Below are 22,833 nucleotides of genomic sequence, written 5' to 3' on the forward strand. Positions count from 1 at the left end.
TTACTAGGCAGGGGGAGACTGGGGAGGGTTTAGTAGGCAGGGGGAGACTGGGGAGGGTTTAGTGGGCAGGGGGAGACTGGGGAGGGTTTAGTAGGCAGGGGGAGACTGGGGAGGGTTTAGTAGGCAGGGGGAGACTGGGGAGGGTTTAGTAGGCAGGGGGAGACTGGGGAGGGTTTAGTAGGCAGGGAGAGAGGGTTGAGGGTTTAGTAGGCAGGGAGAGAGGGGGAGGGTTTCGTAGGCAGGGGAGAGAGGGGGAGACTGGGGAGAGTTTAGTAGGCTGGGGGAGACTGGGGAGGGTTTAGTAGGCAGGGAGAGAGGGGGAGACTGGGGAGAGTTTAGCAGGCAGGGGGAGACTGGTGAGAGTTTAGCAGGCAGGGGGAGAGGGGGAGACTGGGGAGAGTTTAGCAGGCAGGGGGAGACTGGGGAGAGTTTAGCAGGCAGGGGGAGACTGGGGAGAGTTTAGCAGGCAGGGGGAGACTGGGGAGAGTTTAACAGGCAGGGGGAGACTGGGGAGAGTTTAGCAGGCAGGGGGAGACTGTGGAGAGTTTAGCAGGCAGGGGGAGACTGGGGAGAGTTTAGTAGGCAGGGGGAGACTGGGGAGAGTTTAACAGGCAGGGGGAGACTGGGGAGAGTTTAACAGGCAGGGGGAGACTGGGGAGAGTTTAACAGGCAGGGGGAGACTGGGGAGAGTTTAACAGGCAGGGGGAGATATGCTGCTTCCTTCACTGCCTCGAGGTACTTATGCTCTGAATCCAATTTGAACTCTCCTCTCCTGTCTCTATTTAGACATGAAAGACAAATAGACAATTGCTCAGTGAATGTTTGAATGGCTCTGTGGATGGACGAGGGTGGATTAAATAGGCACTGGTTTCTCTCCTCTCTATAATCATGCCAGCAACTACCAGCTAATGGTAGCTAGCAATCCCAAACACATCATATACATACAGGGGTGCTTATATTTATCGTGTTTCACTGCATGTACAAGGTGCACGTGTGTGTGTGTGTGTGTGTGAGGTGTAAAATAGTCATGTATTTTTTAGCATATCCCAACTCCCCCTGAGACAACCTTGGAGAGGCGCATCACGGCCAGGGGGAGCCAATATTTACGACAATCCTGTAGCAAGTAGAGTTAAGTGCCTTGCTCCAGGGCAGATCAATGTGGGATTCGAACTAGCAACCTTTTGGGTTACTGTCCCAACGCTCCAACCTTTAGGTGTGTGTGTGTGTGTTCACGTTTTTTATTTTTTGTTTTTTGTCTGTGTCCAGTATGAAGTTACAGGCATAATGATTGGATGGGTATCTGCTAGCAATTACAGTACCATAGACCTCCATTCATTATGCTAACGCTAGTTGGGGACACACAACAAGTTCATCTGATTTTGGGGAAGTCAATAAAGGGCCTCATTTGCCAAAATCCCAATGTATCCCTTTAAGCTCCAGAGGGAATAGAGCTGTGATTTGTCACCTTGTGATTTCTTTACCCTGTTCTAGGGTTGAAAAATACCCGGGAACTTTCAGTAAATTCCCTGGTCTTCCAGAAATCCCGGTGGGAAGTTTCCTGTAATCAGGAGGGAATATACAGGAATCTGGAATCCTCCAAACAGGAATCTGGAATCCTCCAAACAGGAATCTGGAATCCTCCAAACAGGAATCTGGAATCCTCCAAACAGGATTTCTGGAAACCAGGGAATTTATTGAAAGTTCACGGAATTTTGCATCACGACAATGTATCCCTTTAGGTAAAAAAAGAGGAGATATATTAAAGGCAGTTGACAGCCCTACACTTGCCACACTGGCAGAGTACCGTAGTTCACCTGTACCACAGAACACATCCAGTGTGCCAGCTAGACTCCTTGTCCCTGACTGCCTGCCACCTCAATAGGCCAGGCAGGGACAGTGTAGGTGTTACTCGTCAGCAGTACAGCCAGGCGACCAGTCACCCAGGAGACCAGTCACCAAGGCAACCAGACAGTAGCATGCTCAGTAACCATAGAGATAATGATCTATTTAATTACATGCGAGTGTCTGCAGAACGTCGTAATGACTCATCACCTCTCGCTGTGTATAATGACTCATTTTATAATCAGAGATGTAGTTTAACTTCAGGAGCATTTTTAAATGTACACTGAAACAATTCAATAAATGCAACATGTAAAGTGTTGGTCCTATGTTTGATTAGCTGAAATAAAAGATCCCATACACACGAGAAAAAAAAAGTATTTAATTTTGTGCACAAATTTGTTGCACATCCCTGTTAGTGAGCATTTCTCCTTTGACAGATGTCAACATGCCATTTGTACACTCCCTCAAAACTTGAGACATCTGTGGCATTGTGTTGTGTGACTAAACTACACATTTTAGAGTGGCCTCATCTCTAGCACAAGGTGCACCTGTGTAATGATCATGCTGTTTAATCAGCTTCTTGATATGCCAAACAGCATGATCATTACACAGGTGCACCTTGTGCTAGAGATGAGGCCACTCTAAAATGTGTAGTTTAGTCACACAACACAATGCCACAGATGTCTCAAGTTTTGAGGGAGTGTACAAATGGCATGTTGACTGCAGGAATGTTCACCAGAGCTAATGGCCTGGTACTCAGGGCTCTATTGTCCCTCCATCAGGTCCTAATGGCCTGGTACTCAGGGCTCTATTGTCCCTCCATCAGGTCCTAATGGCCTGGTACTCAGGGCTCTATTGTCCCTCCATCAGGTCCTAATGGCCTGGTACTCAGGGCTCTATTGTCCCTCCATCAGGTCCTAAGGGCCTGGTACTCAGGGCTCTATTGTCCCTCCATCAGGTCCTAATGGCCTGGTACTCAGGGCTCTATTGTCCCTCCATCAGGTCCTACTGGCCCGGTACTCAGGGCTCTATTGTCCCTCCATCAGGTCCTAAGGGCCTGGTACTCACGGCTCTATTGTCCCTCCATCAGGTCCTAATGGCCTGGTACTCAGGGCTCTATTGTCCCTCCATCAGGTCCTAATGGCCTGGTACTCAGGGCTCTATTGTCCCTCCATCAGGTCCTAAGGGCCTGGTACTCAGGGCTCTATTGTCCCTCTAAACACTGACATCAATGCAAATTCATTCAAAAAATCACATCAAACATTTATCATCAAACAGTATCATGTGCTTAAAACTCACCTTTCTGTGATGATCAATTTGAAGAAAGAAGTTTAACATCAAGGGCAAACTGAGTGTACATACATGGTACTTGTGGGTGTTGTTTTCGAAGCCTAACACGAAACGAAATGGACAGAGCTTTCTAAGTTGACGATTCGTTCAAAACACCCATATGTATATTAGAGCCCATGCATATTCATAGGCTTCGGAACTCAAGCCCTTAAACAAAAAAGACTGAATTTAACACTGATTGTACTCTTATGCAAAACGTAGTCTAACACATTATGCATGGCAGAAAAATATAAAACACAAACTGATAAAAAATAAAATAAAATAAAATGTCTTTGGTCTAGCCTCCAAAATGTAAAACACATTTGAATAATCTCCTTTTTGAGGGTGGACTGTATTATGCATACTGGATGGACTGGTTACCTTATGCTACGCCCCCGACATGCCTATCCATGAGTCTGGGAGAGAACATGTAGCTCTAGTTGATGCTGTCGGTTCATTAATTGTGCAGAGTGGCTTACAATTAGTATAGCCTAGTAATTATATTTTCATAATTAAAATTGGGTGAAACGTTACCTTTTTAGCTATAGAGAATATCTCACCAGCAAGCGTGTCCATCTCTTCCTCACTCTCCTATTTCCCTTTCTCCATTGTGCAGAGAGAGGGGCTTTCAACAGTTTTGTAGCGAAATATGTTTTGTCATGATAGCACGTCACTATCGATTGTTCCCAAACAGATTTCACTTGATTTCCCTATATTAAGTACTGGGTAGCTGCAGGAACAGGGGTTGGAGAGCCATACAGAGTTTGAGCAGAATATCAGCTGTCTCGCAGCGACCTGACAAGGTAAACATCTGTCGTTCTACCCCTCAAAGACCACTTATCGGTTTCCGGTTCACGGAGGACACACTGTTCTTAGGCCGTCATTGTAAATAAGAACTTGTTCTGACTGACTTCCCTTGTTTAAAAAAATAATAATAAAAAGGTTAAATAATATATATATATATATCGTTAGTTAGTTGGCTAATATTACGTTGAATTTGACATATTAACTATATGCTAACACAAACCCTAACACAACCCTCACTTCAGAGTTCCCAAACTGCCTCTGGAGCAACGTCAGCACAAGAACTGTTTTGTTCGGAGCTCCATGGCCGAGCCGCCACACACACAGAAAACGTTTGACCTCTGTCATTGCCAACAAAGGGTATATAACAAAGTATTGAGACACTTTTGTTATTGACCAAATACTTATTTTCCACCATAATTTGCAAATAACTTCATAAAAAATCCTACAATGTGATTTTCTGGATTTTTTTTTTTCTTCTCATTTTGTCTGTCATAGTTGAAGTGTACCTATGATGAAAATTACAGGCCTCATCTTTTTAAGTTGGAGAACTTGCACAATTGGTGGCTGACCAAATACTTTTTTGCCCCACTGTATATCCGCCATGTTGTCAACATTAGTCAGAGTAGCATTATAAATATTCACTTACCTTTGATGAACTTCATCAGAATGCACTCCCAGGAATCCCAGTTCCACATAAGTTTGTTTTATTCGATAATGTCCATTTATGTCAAAATAGCTCCTTTTGTTATGACGTTCAGTCCAGTAATCCACATTCATGAATCGCGTTCACTAGTTTCTGACAAAGTCCAAAATGTTCCGTTACAGTACGTAGAAACATGTCAAATGATGTATGGAATCTATCTTTAGGCTGTTTTTAACATAAATCTTCAATAATGTTCCAACCGGAGAATTCCTTTTTGTTTTCAGAAAGGAAGTGGAACGCAGCTACCTTTCACGTAGAGTCGACGGAAACGTTCCGAACCCCTTTGGTAGCACGAGAGGGGGCCAGAGATGATACTTCTCTTCCCTGTGCTAGCAAGGATTTTGTAGTCCTCCCTCAATTCCTCAGATCGCCTAAAAAGTTTGTTAAACCCTACGTGAGAGACTATGGTGTCAATATTGGAGTAGTTTGCCAGAATCATGGGCAGGGGGGAGGTGAAGTCATGGACACGGACTCCTGGGTTACAGTGGACCTTGGTCGGTCCACAGATCGCAGGCTTGCTAAAACCTCTCACCATCGAGCTTTCCACAATGATGGTGGTCGTGGTGGAATCGGATGGGGGCGTGACCTGCTGAACTGTAGTCGCCATAGGGGAGGGTGCCACTGGGTTGCCTGTTGGTATACATCCAGGATCCGTGCTGACTCCCGGGGCTCAAGCGGGGAAAAGCTGTTTTGACATCAGCTCTTCACAGATAGATGAAGGGTGGCCAGACTGCCTCCCTGATCTCCTACACCTTGCAAGTGTCCAGTATCCCATGGGCTGCGGAGTTGAGCTTAACGTCTGTCCGTTGTATTGGGACAGTTCAATACTGCCTGACTCATGGACAGCTTTGCTATAGGAGGAATTAAAACTAAGATTTGGTTTGCCTGTGTTACATCAAGGTTGGTGTACTTAGAATGCAGGTTATCCTTTTCTCTTATCCAAGCTAACAGCCAGAGAATCTGTTCCCCCCACGATGCTTTAGGGCAGACAAACCCCTGTTTATTTTTTTCAGGTCTACCTTGTCTTAATTTGACCGACCTGCTTGATTCGGTCTTATGTAGCAAAAAAAAAAAAAACATATTTTTTTACATTGGATAAAAGTAGAGATTCAAGAAAATTGTATATCATACACTGCGGTTGAGGAACACTGGGAAAGTAATTCTGCTTTGAAAGTTGATAAACTTGTAACCTCACTTTTAAGAAAATGGCCCTTGAATGTTTTGGTACCTACTAGTGAGCTCTTCTTTGTCTACACCCATACAGCATCGTTCACACCCTCTTAAGCTTTAGCCCTACCCATCTCTTCAAGTATTCACAACAAATCTTTGTAGTCCGATTGGCCTTAAGTAAATTGAGTGTTTCGCGCTCGGCATGTCCAGAGAGCGTACTGGACGCTCTGGCCAAAAAGTAAGGTTGATCAGAGCTTTCTGACCTAACAGCAGCACCCAAGCTAATTAGCTACCGTTGGCTAGCTTGCTAGCTATGTCCAGACACAAATGAGAGAACAATTCGCTCTATCCATTTTACTCGCCCTTGCAGAGCTGATTAGGCTGTTTTCATGTTATCCAGAGTAACTGTGCCGCTTACAACAATGTAATTACAATGTAATTACGCTTTTTTTTTTTTTTGCAAATGTTTGACACCAACCATATTCAACAGGTGTTGAGTGTTCGTAAGTTCATCAGTTATTCTGCGCATTCAGACGAGAGTGCTCTGAAATCGGAGTAGATCGCCAGAGCGAATTTAACAGCTGCATCTATCGACAGTTGTTGCAGTGACATCATAAACATTCTATTGAGAATTTACTTGCACAGTGGAATCTTTTGTTTAGAGATGTAGCTAGCTAGCTATACAATGAACAGCAATGCCAACTCATAACGTTACATCCCTGCATGAATCTGTTCAGGGGCAGAATGACAGATTTGTACCTTGTCAGCTCGGGGATATGAACTTGCAACCTTTCGGTTACTAGTCCAACACTCTAACCACTAGGCTACCTGCCTCTAACCACTAGGCTCCCTGCCTCTAACCACTAGGCTACCCTGCGGACCCCTTTTATATAGTGCTTTGGGAAAGTATTCAGACCCCATTACTTTTTCCACGTCTAAAATGTTAAATAGGTCTCGCCAGATATGTTCAAGTGCGGATTCTGGCTGGCCCATTCAAGGACATTCCGAGACTTATCCCGAAGCCACTCCTGTGTTTTCCTATTGCTTAGGGTAGTTGTCCTGTTGGAAGGTGATCCTTCACCCCTGTCTGAAAGTCCTGAGGGCTCTGGAGCAGGTTTTCATCAAGGATCTCTCTTTACTTTGCGCCGTTCATCTATCCCTTGATCCTGACTAGTCTCCCAGTTCGTGCCGCTGAAAAACATCCCCACAACATGATGCTGCCACCACCATGCTTCACTGTAGTTTCCTCCAGAAATGACGCTTGGCATTCAGGCCAAAGAGTTCAATCTTGGTTTCATCAAACCAGAGAATCTGGTTTCTTATGGTCCTTTAGGTGATTTCGGCAGACTCCAAGTGGGCTGTCGTGCCTTTTACTGAGAAATGGCTACCGACTGGCCACTCTACCACAAAGACCTGATTGGTGGAGTGCTGCAGAGATGGTTGTCATTCTGAAATGTTCTCCCATCGCCACAGAGGAACTCAGGAGATGTTTCAGAGTGACCATCGGGTTCTTGGTCACCTCCCTGACCAAGGCCCTTCTCCCCTGATTGCTCAGTTTGGCCGGGCGGACAGCTTTAGGAAGAGCCTTGGTTGTTTCAAACTTCTTCTATTTAAGAATGATGGAGGCCACTGTGTTCTTGGGGAACATCAATGATGCAGAAATGTTTTGGTACCCTTCCCCAGATCTGTGCCACGACAGTCTTGGAGCTCTCTTCCTTTGACCTCATGGCTTGTTTTTTACTCTGACATGCACTGTCAACTGTGGGACCTTATATAGACAGGTGTGTGCCTTTCCAAGTCATGTCCAATCAATTGAATTTACCAAAGGTGGACTCCCAAGTTGTAGAAATATCTCAAGGATGGTTAATGGAAGGAAACAAGATGCGCGTGAGCTCATTTTCGATTCTCATAAGCAAAGGGTCTGAATACTTATGAAAATAAGCTATTTCAGTTTTTTTTAAATATATATTTTTTTTAATTATTGGGTATTTTGTGTAGATTGAGGATTTTTATTTAATTTAATACATTTTAGAATAAGGCTGTAACGTGGATGGACAAGGGGTCTGAATAAGGGGTCTGAGTAAGGGGTCTGAATAAGGGGTCTGTTCAGTATTCTTTGTAAAACAAAATTGAGTGTCATCAGTGATTCCACTGCTAAATTAATCTAGGGTAAACACTGACCATGCTGTGTGTGTAGGTGTGAGTCTGACTGTTTCGGTGTTTCAGTTTACTACGTGTGGTACACTCCCATGCTGTGTATGTACGTGTGGTACACTGACCATGCTGTGTATGTAGGTGTGAGTCTGACTGTTTCAGTGTTTCAGTTTACTACGTGTGGTACACTCCCATGCTGTGTACTGTATATAATCAGAACCTGACTGTCTCATCTCGCTCCTCTCTGAGATGGTGACAGTGAAACATTATGTTTGAGACTACAATGCTGTGCAGTTTGTATGGAGGTGTGAGTCTGACTGTTCCTGTGTTTGTTTGTTTGTCTAGGTGGCCAACCTGGCCTGCTCCATCTCTAATAATGAGGAGGGAGTCAAGCTGGTCCGTATGGCCGCTTCCCAGCTGGAGACACTCTGCCCCCAGGTACCTGCCGGTCTCTCTACCCTCTCTCTCGCCAGCTCTCTTCTCTCTCGCCAGCTCTCCTCTCTCTCGCCAGCTCTCCTCTCTCTGGCCAGCTCTCCTTCCTCTGGCCAGCTCTCCTTCCTCTGGCCAGCTCTCCTTCCTCTGGCCAGCTCTCCTTCCTTTCCCTTCTCCCCACCTTCATTGCCTCTCAGTTCATCCCCAGCTCTCCTTCCCTCCTCTCTCCCCACCTTCATTGCCTCTCAGCTCATCCCCAACCCCCAGCTCCATAGTCATGCCAAGATGCCAACACTTCTCACCTCCAGCCCCCCATTCCTAAACCCCTCCCCCTTCCCATATAACCTGCCGTCTTTACTGCCTCATCCAGCTTCACTTCCTCATCCAGCCTCCAGCCCCATATCCTGACAGCTTCACTTCCTCATCCCTCCTCCAGCCCCATATCCTGACAGCTTCACTTCCTCATCCCTCCTCCAGCCCCATATCCTGACAGCTTCACTTCCTCATCCCTCCTCCAGCCCCATATCCTGACAGCTTCACTTCCTCATCCCTCCTCCAGCCCCATATCCTGACAGCTTCACTTCCTCATCCCTCCTCCAGCCCCATATCCTGACAGCTTCACTTCCTCATCCCTCCTCCAGCCCCATATCCTGACAGCTTCACTTCCTCGTCCAACCTCCAAGTGTTTGTATGTTGGGGGGGGGGGGGGGATCTGTGAGTTTGCTGGTCTGAGAGACTGATCTGGTCTTTAGATACATTACACATCCCTTATGCTAATCTACCTTCTGTAGTAACTCCTTATGCTAATCTAGCTGCTGTAGTAACTAATCTACTAATCTGGTAACTGGTGTGTGAATGCTCTGTAACAGGTGATTAATGCGGCTCTGGCTCTAGCTGCCAAGCCCAACAGTAAGGTTGCTCAGGACAACATGGACCTCTTCAAAGAGTCCTGGGAGAAACAGGTCCGCGTCCTCACTGACGCCGTCGACGACATCACCAGCATTGACGACTTCCTCTGTGTGTCCGGTGAGTAGGAAGGGGGGCGGAGCTTTTCTTTCCAGGGTTCATCTCATTTTATATAAGTAATGAGGCTGGATGCTGGTTTACGTGCTCCTGACCAACTGTTTTTCGGTCATAAGAGACGGTAGCAGAAACATTATGTACAAAATGAGTGTTTTCGCATGGTTTGTAACTCATTTTGCACGTAATGTTTCTGCTCCAGTCTCTCATGACCGAAAAGAGCTTCTAGACATCAGAACAGCGACTACTCACCTCGAACTGGACAAAATATGTTTTTCTTTAATGAGTCCGACGCAAAGGAATATACTGTTTTGTCGAGACAAGGCCCAAAACCACGTCATCCGCGTAAAGAAGAGATGGAGAAAAAGGGGGAGGAGGGTGGGGTGCCTTGTAAGAAGGCAAACCACCACTACTCTCTGTATTATTGGCCAACGAGGAGGTAAACCACCACTACTCTCTGTATTATTGGCCAACGAGGAGGTTAACCACCACTACTCTCTGTATTATTGGCCAACGAGGAGGTTAACCACCACTACTCTCCGTATTATTGGCCAACGAGGAGGTAAACCACCACTACTCTCCGTATTATTGGCCAACGAGGAGGTAAACCACCACTACTCTCCGTATTATTGGCCAACGAGGAGGTACACCACCACTACTCTCCGTATTATTGGCCAACGAGGAGGTACACCACCACTACTCTCCGTATTATTGGCCAACGAGGAGGTACACCACCACTACTCTCCGTATTATTGGCCAACGAGGAGGTACACCACCACTACTCTCTGTATTATTGGCCAACGAGGAGGTACACCACCACTACTCTCCGTATTATTGGCCAACGAGGAGGTAAACCACCACTACTCTCTGTATTATTGGCCAACGAGGAGGTACACCACCACTACTCTCCGTATTATTGGCCAACGAGGAGGTACACCACCACTACTCTCCGTATTATTGGCCAACGAGGAGGTAAACCACCACTACTCTCCGTATTATTGGCCAACGAGGAGGTAAACCACCACTACTCTCTGTATTATTGGCCAACGAGGAGGTTAACCACCACTACTCTCCGTATTATTGGCCAACGAGGAGGTTAACCACCACTACTCTCCGTATTATTGGCCAACGAGGAGGTTAACCACCACTACTCTCCGTATTATTGGCCAACGAGGAGGTAAACCACCACTACTCTCCGTATTATTGGCCAACGAGGAGGTACACCACCACTACTCTCCGTATTATTGGCCAACGAGGAGGTACACCACCACTACTCTCCGTATTATTGGCCAACGAGGAGGTTAACCACCACTACTCTCCGTATTATTGGCCAACGAGGAGGTTAACCACCACTACTCTCCGTATTATTGGCCAACGAGGAGGTTAACCACCACTACTCTCCGTATTATTGGCCAACGAGGAGGTTAACCACCACTACTCTCTGTATTATTGGCCAACGAGGAGGTAAACCACCACTACTCTCTGTATTATTGGCCAACGAGGAGGTAAACCACCACTACTCTCTGTATTATTGGCCAACGAGGAGGTAAACCACCACTACTCTCTGTATTATTGGCCAACGAGGAGGTAAACCACCACTACTCTCCGTATTATTGGCCAACGAGGAGGTAAACCACCACTACTCTCCGTATTATTGGCCAACGAGGAGGTAAACCACCACTACTCTCTGTATTATTGGCCAACGAGGAGGTAAACCACCACTACTCTCCGTATTATTGGCCAACGGAGGTAAACCACCACTTCCCTCCGTATTATTGGCCAACTTCAATCATTGGAAAAAAAACTGGACGATCTACGATTAAGACATGGCTGAACGACGACACAGATAATATAGAGCTGGCCTGCTTCTCCGTGCATCGGCAGGACAGAGCAGCTACGTCTGTTTTAGGCGAGGGTGTGTGTCTCTTGTCAGTAACTCCTGGTGCGGGATATCTAATATTAAAGAAGTCTTGAGGTATTGCTTGCCTGAGGTAGAGTACCTTATGATAAGCTGTAGACCACACTATTTACCAAGAGTTCTCATCTATTATTAGCCGCTAACGTTAGCTAGCTAGCTAACAGTATACTTTAACTTGAAATGAAAACGACTTTGTCAAAATTAGAAATGTGTAATATCTGAAAATGTATTTAACCACACTTTCTTTGGTTTGTATCTTCGCTTCCAGAGAACCACATTCTGGAGGACGTGAACAAGTGTGTGATAGCGCTGCAGGAGAAGGATGTGGACGGGTTGGACCGCACGGCCGGCGCCATCCGTGGCCGCGCCGCCAGAGTGGTCCATGTGGTCACGTGTGAGATGGACAATTATGAACCTGGAGTCTACACAGAGAAGGTTCTGGAGGCCACCAAGCTACTCACTAACACGGGTAACATATCTATCACGTTTTCATTAACACTCTCCTATTTTCTTAATCACTCTTCTATCCATCTAACATAGATATACTATCTCTCACCTTTGCCGTTTGTCATTCTATATCTTTCTCTGTTGGTTTGTCTTTCCCTCTGTCTATACCAGTGGTACACGTATCAGATGGTAAGGGGTGGGGGGGGGGGGGGGGGGGTCAGGCTAAACCAACTTTCTAATACTACTACAGATTTGACTGCTGGGTTGAGTTTCTCAATCACACAACACAGCCAGCCCCTGCTCCCTCCAATTCTCTCCTCTCTCTCGCTCCATACCTCCTCTCCTGCTCTCTCCTTACCTTGCCCCCCCCCCCCCCCCCCTTCCCATTCTCTGATCCCTCCCCCCTCTCACAACTTCCCATCATCCCCGTCTCCCATCGTGTGTCCCTCTCTTAATACCATCTTTTTAATTCTATGTACTCTGCTGTCAGGTAGTAAGTGTATTGACGGGCACCGTGTCCATAAAGTGTTCTATAATCACTACAGCTAGCTAGGCCATTAACTATTCAATGGCCAATCTGCTTTGTTTTGTTTTTCTCTCCCAGGATTAAAAGGCAACTGACAGTCTTTGTTTATTTATTGGCAAGTCAGTTTAGCTGGCTGTGATCTAAAGAAAGAATGTCATTGATATTCATTGTAATTGTGGAGGCCTCTTGAAGTGTGTATGTATCGGGTTTTATGTAACCCTTTGATGGTCTGTCACCTTGGGGTCTGTATCAAATGGTGGATTAGAGAGGGGGGGGGGGGGGGGGGGGGGGGGCTGGGAACAGAGGCACCGTGGCTACAAATTAGCTCCCTGCACACACACACGCGGCACCCTCTTCCCTAGATGTGACTTGACATCCTTGATTCAGTCTTATGTAGAAACACGTTGGTTGAAAGCAGAGACGGAGAGCTACAAAATGGTATGTCATACACTGTAGTTGAGGAAACAATGGGGAAAGTAATTCCGCTTTGGAAGTTGATCAACTTGTAACCTCACTTTTGAGAAATAGCCTTTGAAAGTTTGGTACTGGAGAGCTCTTCTTTGTCTACATCCATTCAGCATAGTTCACACCCTCTTAGACTTTAGCCACACCCATCTCTTTAAGGATTCACATGTGAGGCCATGTACTTAACATTGTGAGTAGTGTTGTGAACAACCAAAGACTAAAAGTGGTGAAAGCTGTAGCCTACAATAAGGAAAAACTCCAGTCTCGTCCTTGGCCTAGATTAAGTGTTAGCTAGGGGCTGGGTAGCCTGTTAGCTAGGGGCTGGGTAGCCTGTTAGCTAGGGGCTGGGTAGCCTGTTAGCTAGGGGCTGGGTAGCCTGTTAGCTAGGGGCTGGGTAGCCTGTTAGCTAGGGGCTCGGTAGCCTGTTAGCTAGGGGCTGGGTAGCCTGTTAGCTAGGGGCTGGGTAGCCTGTTAGCTAGGGGCTCGGTAGCCTGTTGTTTGCTCGGGGCTGGGTAGCCTGTTGTTTGCTCGGGGCTGGGTAGCCTGTTGTTTGCTCGGGGCTGGGTAGCCTGTTGTTTGCTCGGGGCTGGGTAGCCTGTTGTTTGCTCGGGGCTGGGTAGCCTGTTGTTTGCTCGGGGCTGGGTAGCCTGTTGTTTGCTCGGGGCTGGGTAGCCTGTTGTTTGCTCGGGGCTGGGTAGCCTGTTGTTTGCTCGGGGCTGGGTAGCCTGTTTGCTCGGGGCTGGGTAGCCTGTTTGCTCGGGGCTGGGTAGCCTGTTGTTTGCTCGGGGCTGGGTAGCCGGTTGTTTGCTCGGGGCTGGGTAGCCGGTTGTTTGCTCGGGGGTGGGTAGCCGGTTGTTTGCTCGGGGGTGGGTAGCCGGTTGTTTGCTCGGGGCTGGGTAGCCTGTTGTTTGCTCGGGGCTGGGTAGCCTGTTGTTTGCTCGGGGCTGGGTAGCCTGTTGTTTGCTCGGGGCTGGGTAGCCTGTTGTTTGCTCGGGGCTGGGTAGCCTGTTGTTTGCTCGGGGCTGGGTAGCCTGTTGTTTGCTCGGGGCTGGGTAGCCTGTTGTTTGCTCGGGGCTGGGTAGCCTGTTGTTTGCTCGGGGCTGGGTAGCCTGTTTGCTCGGGGCTGGGTAGCCTGTTTGCTCGGGGCTGGGTAGCCTGTTGTTTGCTCGGGGCTGGGTAGCCTGTTGTTTGCTAGGGGCTGGGTAGCCTGTTGTTTGCTAGGGGCTGGGTAGCCTGTTGTTTGCTCGGGGCTGGGTAGCCTGTTGTTTGCTCGGGGCTGGGTAGCCTGTTGTTTGCTCGGGGCTGGGTAGCCTGTTGTTTGCTCGGGGCTGGGTAGCCTGTTGTTTGCTCGGGGCTGGGTAGCCTGTTGTTAGCTAGGGGCTGGGTAGCCTGTTGTTAGCTAGGGGCTGGGTAGCCTGTTGTTAGCTAGGGGCTGGGTAGCCTGTTTGCTCGGGGCTGGGTAGCCTGTTAGCTAGGGGCTGGTTTCGAGCTGCGTTGTGTCAGACGTGCCGTTCTGTAGCATGGGATTTTCTGATATTTTCACTTTTATTTCCTGTGTACAGTCGATACTGCTGCATTGTGAGTTTGCGTGACATATTTCATCCCTTCTTTCTGCCACCTCCACCAGTCATGCCCAGGTTCACAGAGCAGGTGGAGGCAGCGGTCGAGGCTCTGAGTGCCAACCCCACACTCCCTGTTGACGAGAACGAGTTCATCGATGCCTCCCGTCTGGTCTACGATGGCGTCCGCGACATCCGCAAGGCCGTGCTGATGATCAGGGTGAGTGTACACGCTAGACAACTACGTAGTGCACTATTTAATGAGCCCTAACTCTCCTTAACTGCACTGTTGTCATGATCTTGTGAGTGTACACACTGAAGACACCAACACTACATCGACCGTGCACTATTGATGTGCCTCTCCTTCACTTAAATGTCTTCGTGTCTCAATCACCTATGGCCATGACAGGGGGTTGAAGTTTTTAATTTAGATATTTGTACCCTTTTACTCTCCTCGTTAATCCAACATTGTGAATGAGGAGAGAGGTGAACTAAGCTCCTCGTGTTAGTCTTGTCTCTGGTCCTCGTTAATCCAGCATTGTGAATGAGGAGAGAGGTGAACTAAGCTCCTCGTGTTAGTCTTGTCTCTGGTCCTCGTTAATCCAGCATTGTGAATGAGGAGAGAGGTGAACTAAGCTCCTCGTGTTAGTCTTGTCTCTGGTCCTCGTTAATCCAACATTGTGAATGAGGAGAGAGGTGAACTAAGCTCCTCGTGTTAGTCTCTGGTCCTCGTTAATCCAACATTGTGAATGAGGAGAGAGGTGAACTAAGCTCCTCGTGTTAGTCTTGTCTCTGGTCCTCGTTAATCCAACATTGTGAATGAGGAGAGAGGTGAACTGAGCTCCTCGTGTTAGTCTTGTCTCTGGTCCTCGTTAATCCAACATTGTGAATGAGGAGCGAGGTGAACTAAACTCGTGTTAGTCTTGTCTCTGGTCCTCGTTAATCCAGCATTTTTGAATGAGGAGAGAGGTGAACTAAGCTCCTCGTGTTAGTCTTGTCTCTGGTCCTCGTTAATCCAACATTGTGAATGAGGAGAGAGGTGAACTGAGCTCCTCGTGTTAGTCTTGTCTCTGGTCCTCGTTAATCCAACATTGTGAATGAGGAGCGAGGTGAACTAAACTCGTGTTAGTCTTGTCTCTGGTCCTCGTTAATCCAACATTGTGAATGAGGAGAGAGGTGAACTAAGCTCCTCGTGTTAGTCTTGTCTCTGGTCCTCGTTAATCCAACATTGTGAATGAGGAGAGAGGTGAACTAAGCTCCTCGTGTTAGTCTTGTCTCTGGTCCTCGTTAATCCAACGTTGTGAATGAGGAGAGAGGTGAACTGAGCTCCTCGTGTTAGTCTTGTCTCTGGTCCTCGTTAATCCAACATTGTGAATGAGGAGAGAGGTGAACTAAGCTCCTCGTGTTAGTCTTGTCTCTGGTCCTCGTTAATCCAACATTGTGAATGAGGAGAGAGGTGAACTAAGCTCCTCGTGTTAGTCTTGTCTCTGGTCCTCGTTAATCCAGCATTTTTGAATGAGGAGAGAGGTGAACTAAGCTCCTCGTGTTAGTCTTGTCTCTGGTCCTCGTTAATCCAACATTGTGAATGAGGAGAGAGGTGAACTAAGCTCCTCGTGTTAGTCTTGTCTCTGGTCCTCGTTAATCCAGCATTTTTGAATGAGGAGAGAGGTGAACTAAGCTCCTCGTGTTAGTCTTGTCTCTGGTCCTCGTTAATCCAACATTGTGAATGAGGAGAGAGGTGAACTAAGCTCCTCGTGTTAGTCTTGTCTCTGGTCCTCGTTAATCCAACATTGTGAATGAGGAGAGAGGTGAACTAAGCTCCTCGTGTTAGTCTTGTCTCTGGTCCTCGTTAATCCAACATTGTGAATGAGGAGAGAGGTGAACTAAGCTCCTCGTGTTAGTCTTGTCTCTGGTCCTCGTTAATCCAACATTGTGAATGAGGAGAGGTGAACTGAGCTCCTCGTGTTAGTCTTGTCTCTGGTCCTCGTTAATCCAACATTGTGAATGAGGAGAGAGGTGAACTAAGCTCCTCGTGTTAGTCTTGTCTCTGGTCCTCGTTAATCCAACGTTGTGAATGAGGAGCGAGGTGAACTAAGCTCCTCGTGTTAGTCTTGTCTCTGGTCCTCGTTAATCCAGCATTTTTGAATGAGGAGAGAGGTGAACTAAGCTCCTCGTGTTAGTCTTGTCTCTGGTCCTCGTTAATCCAACATTGTGAATGAGGAGAGAGGTGAACTAAGCTCCTCGTGTTAGTCTTGTCTCTGGTCCTCGTTAATCCAACATTGTGAATGAGGAGAGAGGTGAACTAAGCTCCTCGTGTTAGTCTTGTCTCTGGTCCTCGTTAATCCAACATTGTGAATGAGGAGAGAGGTGAACTAAGCTCCTCGTGTTAGTCTTGTCTCTGGTCCTCGTTAATCCAACATTGTGAATGAGGAGCGAGGTGAACTAAACTCCTCGTGTTAGTCTTGTCTCTGGTCCTCGTTAATCCAGCATTGTGAATGAGGAGAGAGGTGAACTAAGCTCCTCGTGTTAGTCTTGTCTCTGGTCCTCGTTAATCCAACATTGTGAATGAGGAGAGAGGTGAACTAAGCTCCTCGTGTTAGTCTTGTCTCTGGTCCTCGTTAATCCAACATTGTGAATGAGGAGAGAGGTGAACTAAGCTCCTCGTGTTAGTCTTGTCTCTGGTCCTCGTTAATCCAACGTTGTGAATGAGGAGAGAGGTGAACTAAGCTCCTCGTGTTAGTCTTGTCTCTGGTCCTCGTTAATCCAACATTGTGAATGAGGAGAGAGGTGAACTAAGCTCCTCGTGTTAGTCTCTGGTCCTCGTTAATCCAGCATTTTTGAATGAGGAGAGAGGTGAACTAAGCTCCTCGTGTTAGTCTTGTCTCTGGTCCTCGTTAATCCAACATTGTGAATGAGGAGAGAGGTGAACTAAGCTCCTCGTGTTAGTCTTGTCTCTGGTCCTCGTTAATCCAGCATTTTTGAATGAGGAGAGAGGTGAACTAAGCTCCTCGTGTTAGTCTTGTCTCTGGTCCTCGTTAATCCAACATTGTGAATGAGGAGAGAGGTGAACTAAGCTCCTCGTGTTAGTCTTGTCTCTGGTCCTCGTTAATCCAACATTGTGAATGAGGAGAGAGGTGAACTAAGCTCCTCGTGTTAGTCTTGTCTCTGGTCCTCGTTAATCCAACATTGTGAATGAGGAGAGAGGTGAACTAAGCTCCTCGTGTTAGTCTTGTCTCTGGTCCTCGTTAATCCAACATTGTGAATGAGGAGAGGTGAACTGAGCTCCTTGTGTTAGTCTTGTCTCTGGTCCTCGTTAATCCAACATTGTGAATGAGGAGAGAGGTGAACTAAGCTCCTCGTGTTAGTCTTGTCTCTGGTCCTCGTTAATCCAACGTTGTGAATGAGGAGCGAGGTGAACTAAGCTCCTCGTGTTAGTCTTGTCTCTGGTCCTCGTTAATCCAGCATTTTTGAATGAGGAGAGAGGTGAACTAAGCTCCTCGTGTTAGTCTTGTCTCTGGTCCTCGTTAATCCAACATTGTGAATGAGGAGAGAGGTGAACTAAGCTCCTCGTGTTAGTCTTGTCTCTGGTCCTCGTTAATCCAACATTGTGAATGAGGAGAGAGGTGAACTAAGCTCCTCGTGTTAGTCTTGTCTCTGGTCCTCGTTAATCCAACATTGTGAATGAGGAGAGAGGTGAACTAAGCTCCTCGTGTTAGTCTTGTCTCTGGTCCTCGTTAATCCAACATTGTGAATGAGGAGCGAGGTGAACTAAACTCCTCGTGTTAGTCTTGTCTCTGGTCCTCGTTAATCCAGCATTGTGAATGAGGAGAGAGGTGAACTAAGCTCCTCGTGTTAGTCTTGTCTCTGGTCCTCGTTAATCCAACATTGTGAATGAGGAGAGAGGTGAACTAAGCTCCTCGTGTTAGTCTTGTCTCTGGTCCTCGTTAATCCAACATTGTGAATGAGGAGAGAGGTGAACTAAGCTCCTCGTGTTAGTCTTGTCTCTGGTCCTCGTTAATCCAACGTTGTGAATGAGGAGAGAGGTGAACTAAGCTCCTCGTGTTAGTCTTGTCTCTGGTCCTCGTTAATCCAACATTGTGAATGAGGAGAGAGGTGAACTAAGCTCCTCGTGTTAGTCTCTGGTCCTCGTTAATCCAACATTGTGAATGAGGAGAGAGGTGAACTAAGCTCCTCGTGTTAGTCTTGTCTCTGGTCCTCGTTAATCCAACATTGTGAATGAGGAGCGAGGTGAACTAAGCTCCTCGTGTTAGTCTTGTCTCTGGTCCTCGTTAATCCAACATTGTGAATGAGGAGAGAGGTGAACTAAGCTCCTCGTGTTAGTCTTGTCTCTGGTCCTCGTTAATCCAACATTGTGAATGAGGAGAGAGGTGAACTAAGCTCCTCGTGTTAGTCTTGTCTCTGGTCCTCGTTAATCCAGCATTGTGAATGAGGAGAGAGGTGAACTAAGCTCCTCGTGTTAGTCTTGTCTCTGGTCCTCGTTAATCCAACATTGTGAATGAGGAGAGAGGTGAACTAAACTCCTCGTGTTAGTCTTGTCTCTGGTCCTCGTTAATCCAGCATTTTTGAATGAGGAGAGAGGTGAACTAAGCTCCTCGTGTTAGTCTTGTCTTCTACTCTGGTCTCTCTTGTCCTCCCCACAGTCAGTGGTAGATGCAGTGCTTTCATGTTTTGTACGTGCCGAGCATAGCAACGGCTTTAACATCGCTCGCGGTTTTTTTGTTCTTCGTTTTTTTTTTCTTCGAGTCAATGAGGCACCTATAACTCCTTGGAAGTCCCCGGTTAGATCCTTAATGTTTATCATCCAGTATGGCATTTCATGTAGTCATTTTTTTTATTTTTTTTTATATATACAATTTTTATATTTAAACAAACATTTAGGCCAGCAGGAACAAAGTGCTGTCTGAAAGCCCCTGGTGTGTGAGCCCGTTTTGTGAATTAGGCTGTGAAGTGATGTGTGAGCTCAAATAGCTGATGCTCTGTGTACCGTAAGTTTTCATTTCATGGGTGTGTAGGGGGGGGGGGGGGTCTACTAAGTGAACATATGGAACTGTATTAAGATGGTCATACCAAGGGTAATTTAGCTGTTTCATTTTGAATTTTTAGGACGCTTTTGTACGTTATTAAATAATTTGATGAAATTGGCCTTGCTGTTCTTAGCCCATAGAAACCATTTGAATAACTGATTCACACATGGGAAAACAGTCCCAACATGTTTAATTAGTATACTTAAATTGGAGTGAGCAGGACAGTGAGGGAGAGACAGGGAAAAACATGGGAGGGACAGCGGCTGAGCGAGAGAAGGAGAAAGAGAGCTGGGGAGCGCCAATCTTGTTATCCTGATTGATTGTGGTGCTGGCCAAGGCTGTTACGGTGACCATATTACCGCCACACCGACAGTCAATGGTCATGCCCGTTAGTAAAAAAATTCCCTGTCGCCATTGAAGCACTGTCATCTCTTATGCACTCAGGACATTCGCTGGTCATACCTTAACAACCATCAGGTCCTAAGGGCCTGCTACTCGGGGCTCTATTGTCCCTCCATCAGGGCCTACTGGCCCAGTACTCAGGGCTCTATTGTCCCTCCATCAGGGCCTACTGGCCCGGTACTCAGGGCTCTATTGTCCCTCCATCAAGTCCTACTGGCCTGGTACTCAGGGCTCTATTGTCCCTCCATCAGGTCCTACTGGCCTGGTACTCAGGGCTCTATTGTCCCTCCATCAGGGCCTACTGGCCTGGTACTCAGGGCTCTATTGTCCCTCCATCAGGGCCTACTGGCCCGGTACTCAGGGCTCTATTGTCCCTCCATCAGGGCCTACTGGCCCGGTACTCAGGGCTCTATTGTCCCTCAATCAGGTCCTAAGGACCTGCTACTCGGGGCTCTATTGTCCCTCCATCAGGGCCTACTGGCCCGGTACTCAGGGCTCTATTGTCCCTCCATCAGGGCCTACTGGCCCGGTACTCAGGGCTCTATTGTCCCTCCATCAGGGCCTACTGGCCCGGTACTCTGGGCTCTATTGTCCCTCAATCAGGTCCTAAGGACCTGCTACTCAGGGCTCTATTGTCCCTCAATCAGGTCCTAAGGACCTGCTACTCGGGGCTCTATTGTCCCTCCATCAGGGTCTACTGGCCCGGTACTCAGGGCTCTATTGTCCCTCCATCAGGGCCTACTGGCCTGCTACTCGGGGCTCTATTGTCCCTCCATCAGGTCCTAAGGGCCTGCTACTCGGGGCTCTATTGTCCCTCCATCAGGTCCTAAGGGCCTGCTACTCGGGGCTCTATTGTCCCTCCATCAGGTCCTAAGGGCCTGCTACTCAGGGCTCTATTGTCCCTCCATCAGGTCCTAAGGGCCTGCTACTCAGGGCTCTATTGTCCCTCCATCAGGTCCTAAGGGCCTGCTACTCGGGGCTCTATTGTCCCTCCATCAGGTCCTAAGGGCCTGCTACTCGGGGCTCTATTGTCCCTCCATCAGGTCCTAAGGGCCTGCTACTCGGGGCTCTATTGTCCCTCCATCAGGTCCTAAGGGCCTGCTACTCAGGGCTCTATTGTCCCTCCATCAGGTCCTAAGGGCCTGCTACTCAGGGCTCTATTGTCCCTCCATCAGGTCCTAAGGGCCTGCTACTCAGGGCTCTATTGTCCCTCCATCAGGTCCTAAGGGCCTGGTACTCGGGGCTCTATTGTCCCTCAATCAGGTCCTAAGGGCCTGCTACTCGGGGCTCTATTGTCCCTCCATCAGGTCCTAAGGGCCTGGTACTCAGGGCTCTATTGTCCCTCCATCAGGTCCTAAGGGCCTGCTACTCAGGGCTCTATTGTCCCTCCATCAGGTCCTAAGGGCCTGCTACTCAGGGCTCTATTGTCCCTCCATCAGGTCCTAAGGGCCTGCTACTCGGGGCTCTATTGTCCCTCCATCAGGTCCTAAGGGCCTGCTACTCAGGGCTCTATTGTCCCTCCATCAGGTCCTAAGGGCCTGGTACTCAGGGCTCTATTGTCCCTCCATCAGGTCCTAAGGGCCTGCTACTCAGGGCTCTATTGTCCCTCTAATCATTCTGACATCAATGCAATCTAAAATCACATCAAATAGCCGCGCCGGGCAGCCCGGTAGCCGTTTCATATGCACAGTTGCTCCGTAATGGGAAAATTCCTTTCTATTTTATTCAGCTAAGTTGAATTCTACTTACAATAAAGTCATGGCAGGGGATTATACACAGTATATCTAGTCTGATAAATGAACAAGCCTACATTCTATAGCCAGATAACATACAGTATATAGTCTGATAAATGAACAAGCCTACAGTCTATATCATAGCCAGATAACATACAGTATCTAGTCTGATAAATTAACTAGTCTACAGTCTATAGCCAGATAATATACAGTATCTAGTCTGGTAAATGAACAAGCCTACAGTCTATATCATAGCCAGATAACATACAGTATCTAGTCTGATAGGATTGATGAGAAGCCTTCTTACTTATGAGTCTACTGTCTGGTTCAGTTGACCCATCCAACACCCCATCTAGCAGAAGAACACTGGTGGTCCACGGATCTTTTTTTTTTTTTTTTTTTACCATGAACAGAGGTTCACACAGGGTCCTCTGGTGTTATAGACGACTCTGAACAGAGGTTTAGTCCCCACCACAGGGTCCTCTGGTGTTATAGACGACTCTGAACAGAGGTTTAGTCCCCACCACAGGGTCCTCTGGTGTTATAGACGACTCTGAACAGAGGTTTAGTCCCCACCACAGGGTCCTCTGGTGTTATAGACGGCTCTGATCAGAGGTTTAGTCCCCACCACAGGGTCCTCTGGTGTTATAGACGACTCTGAACAGAGGTTTAGTCCCCACCACAGGGTCCTCTGGTGTTATAGACGGCTCTGAACAGAGGTTTAGTCCCCACCACAGGGTCCTCTGGTGTTATAGACGGCTCTGAACAGAGGTTTAGTTCCCACCACAGGGTCCTCTGGTGTTATAGACGACTCTGAACAGAGGTTTAGTCCCCACCACGGGGTCCTCTGGTGTTATAGACAACTCTGAACAGAGGTTTAGTCCCCACCACAGGGTCCTCTGGTGTTATAGACGGCTCTGAACAGAGGTTTAGTCCCCACCACAGGGTCCTCTAGTGTTATAGATGGCTCTGAACAGAGGTTTAGTCCCCACCACAGGGTCCTCTGGTGTTATAGACGGCTCTGAACAGAGGTTTAGTCCCCACCACAGGGTCCTCTGGTGTTATAGACGGCTCTGAACAGAGGTTTAGTCCCCACCACAGGGTCCTCTGGTGTTATAGACGACTCTGAACAGAGGTTCACACAGGGTCCTCTGGTGTTATAGACGGCTCTGAACAGAGGTTTAGTCCCCACCACAGGGTCCTCTGGTGTTATAGACGGCTCTGAACAGAGGTTTAGTCCCCACCACAGGGTCCTCTGGTGTTATAGACGACTCTGAACAG

General features: G+C 47.6%; 1 protein-coding gene across 7 annotated transcripts in view; it reads left to right on the plus strand.

The window, feature by feature from the left end:
• LOC110504468 (catenin (cadherin-associated protein), alpha 1) overlaps nucleotides 1-22,833 on the plus strand; it is a 224,062-nt gene that overhangs the window by 140,934 nt on the left and 60,295 nt on the right. For all 7 annotated transcript variants that reach the window (XM_090220082.1, XM_090220085.1, XM_090220079.1 and 4 more), the window contains exons 11-14: nucleotides 8,351-8,443; nucleotides 9,307-9,463; nucleotides 11,644-11,844; nucleotides 14,441-14,592. In XM_090220082.1, the coding sequence (XP_090076208.1) occupies nucleotides 8,351-8,443; nucleotides 9,307-9,463; nucleotides 11,644-11,844; nucleotides 14,441-14,592 (603 nt within the window). The remainder of the gene's footprint in view (nucleotides 1-8,350; nucleotides 8,444-9,306; nucleotides 9,464-11,643; nucleotides 11,845-14,440; nucleotides 14,593-22,833) is intronic.

This window comes from Oncorhynchus mykiss, chromosome 25 (assembly GCF_057628025.1).
Source record: "Oncorhynchus mykiss isolate SJ-2025 chromosome 25, ASM5762802v1, whole genome shotgun sequence".
NCBI lineage: Eukaryota > Metazoa > Chordata > Actinopteri > Salmoniformes > Salmonidae > Oncorhynchus > Oncorhynchus mykiss.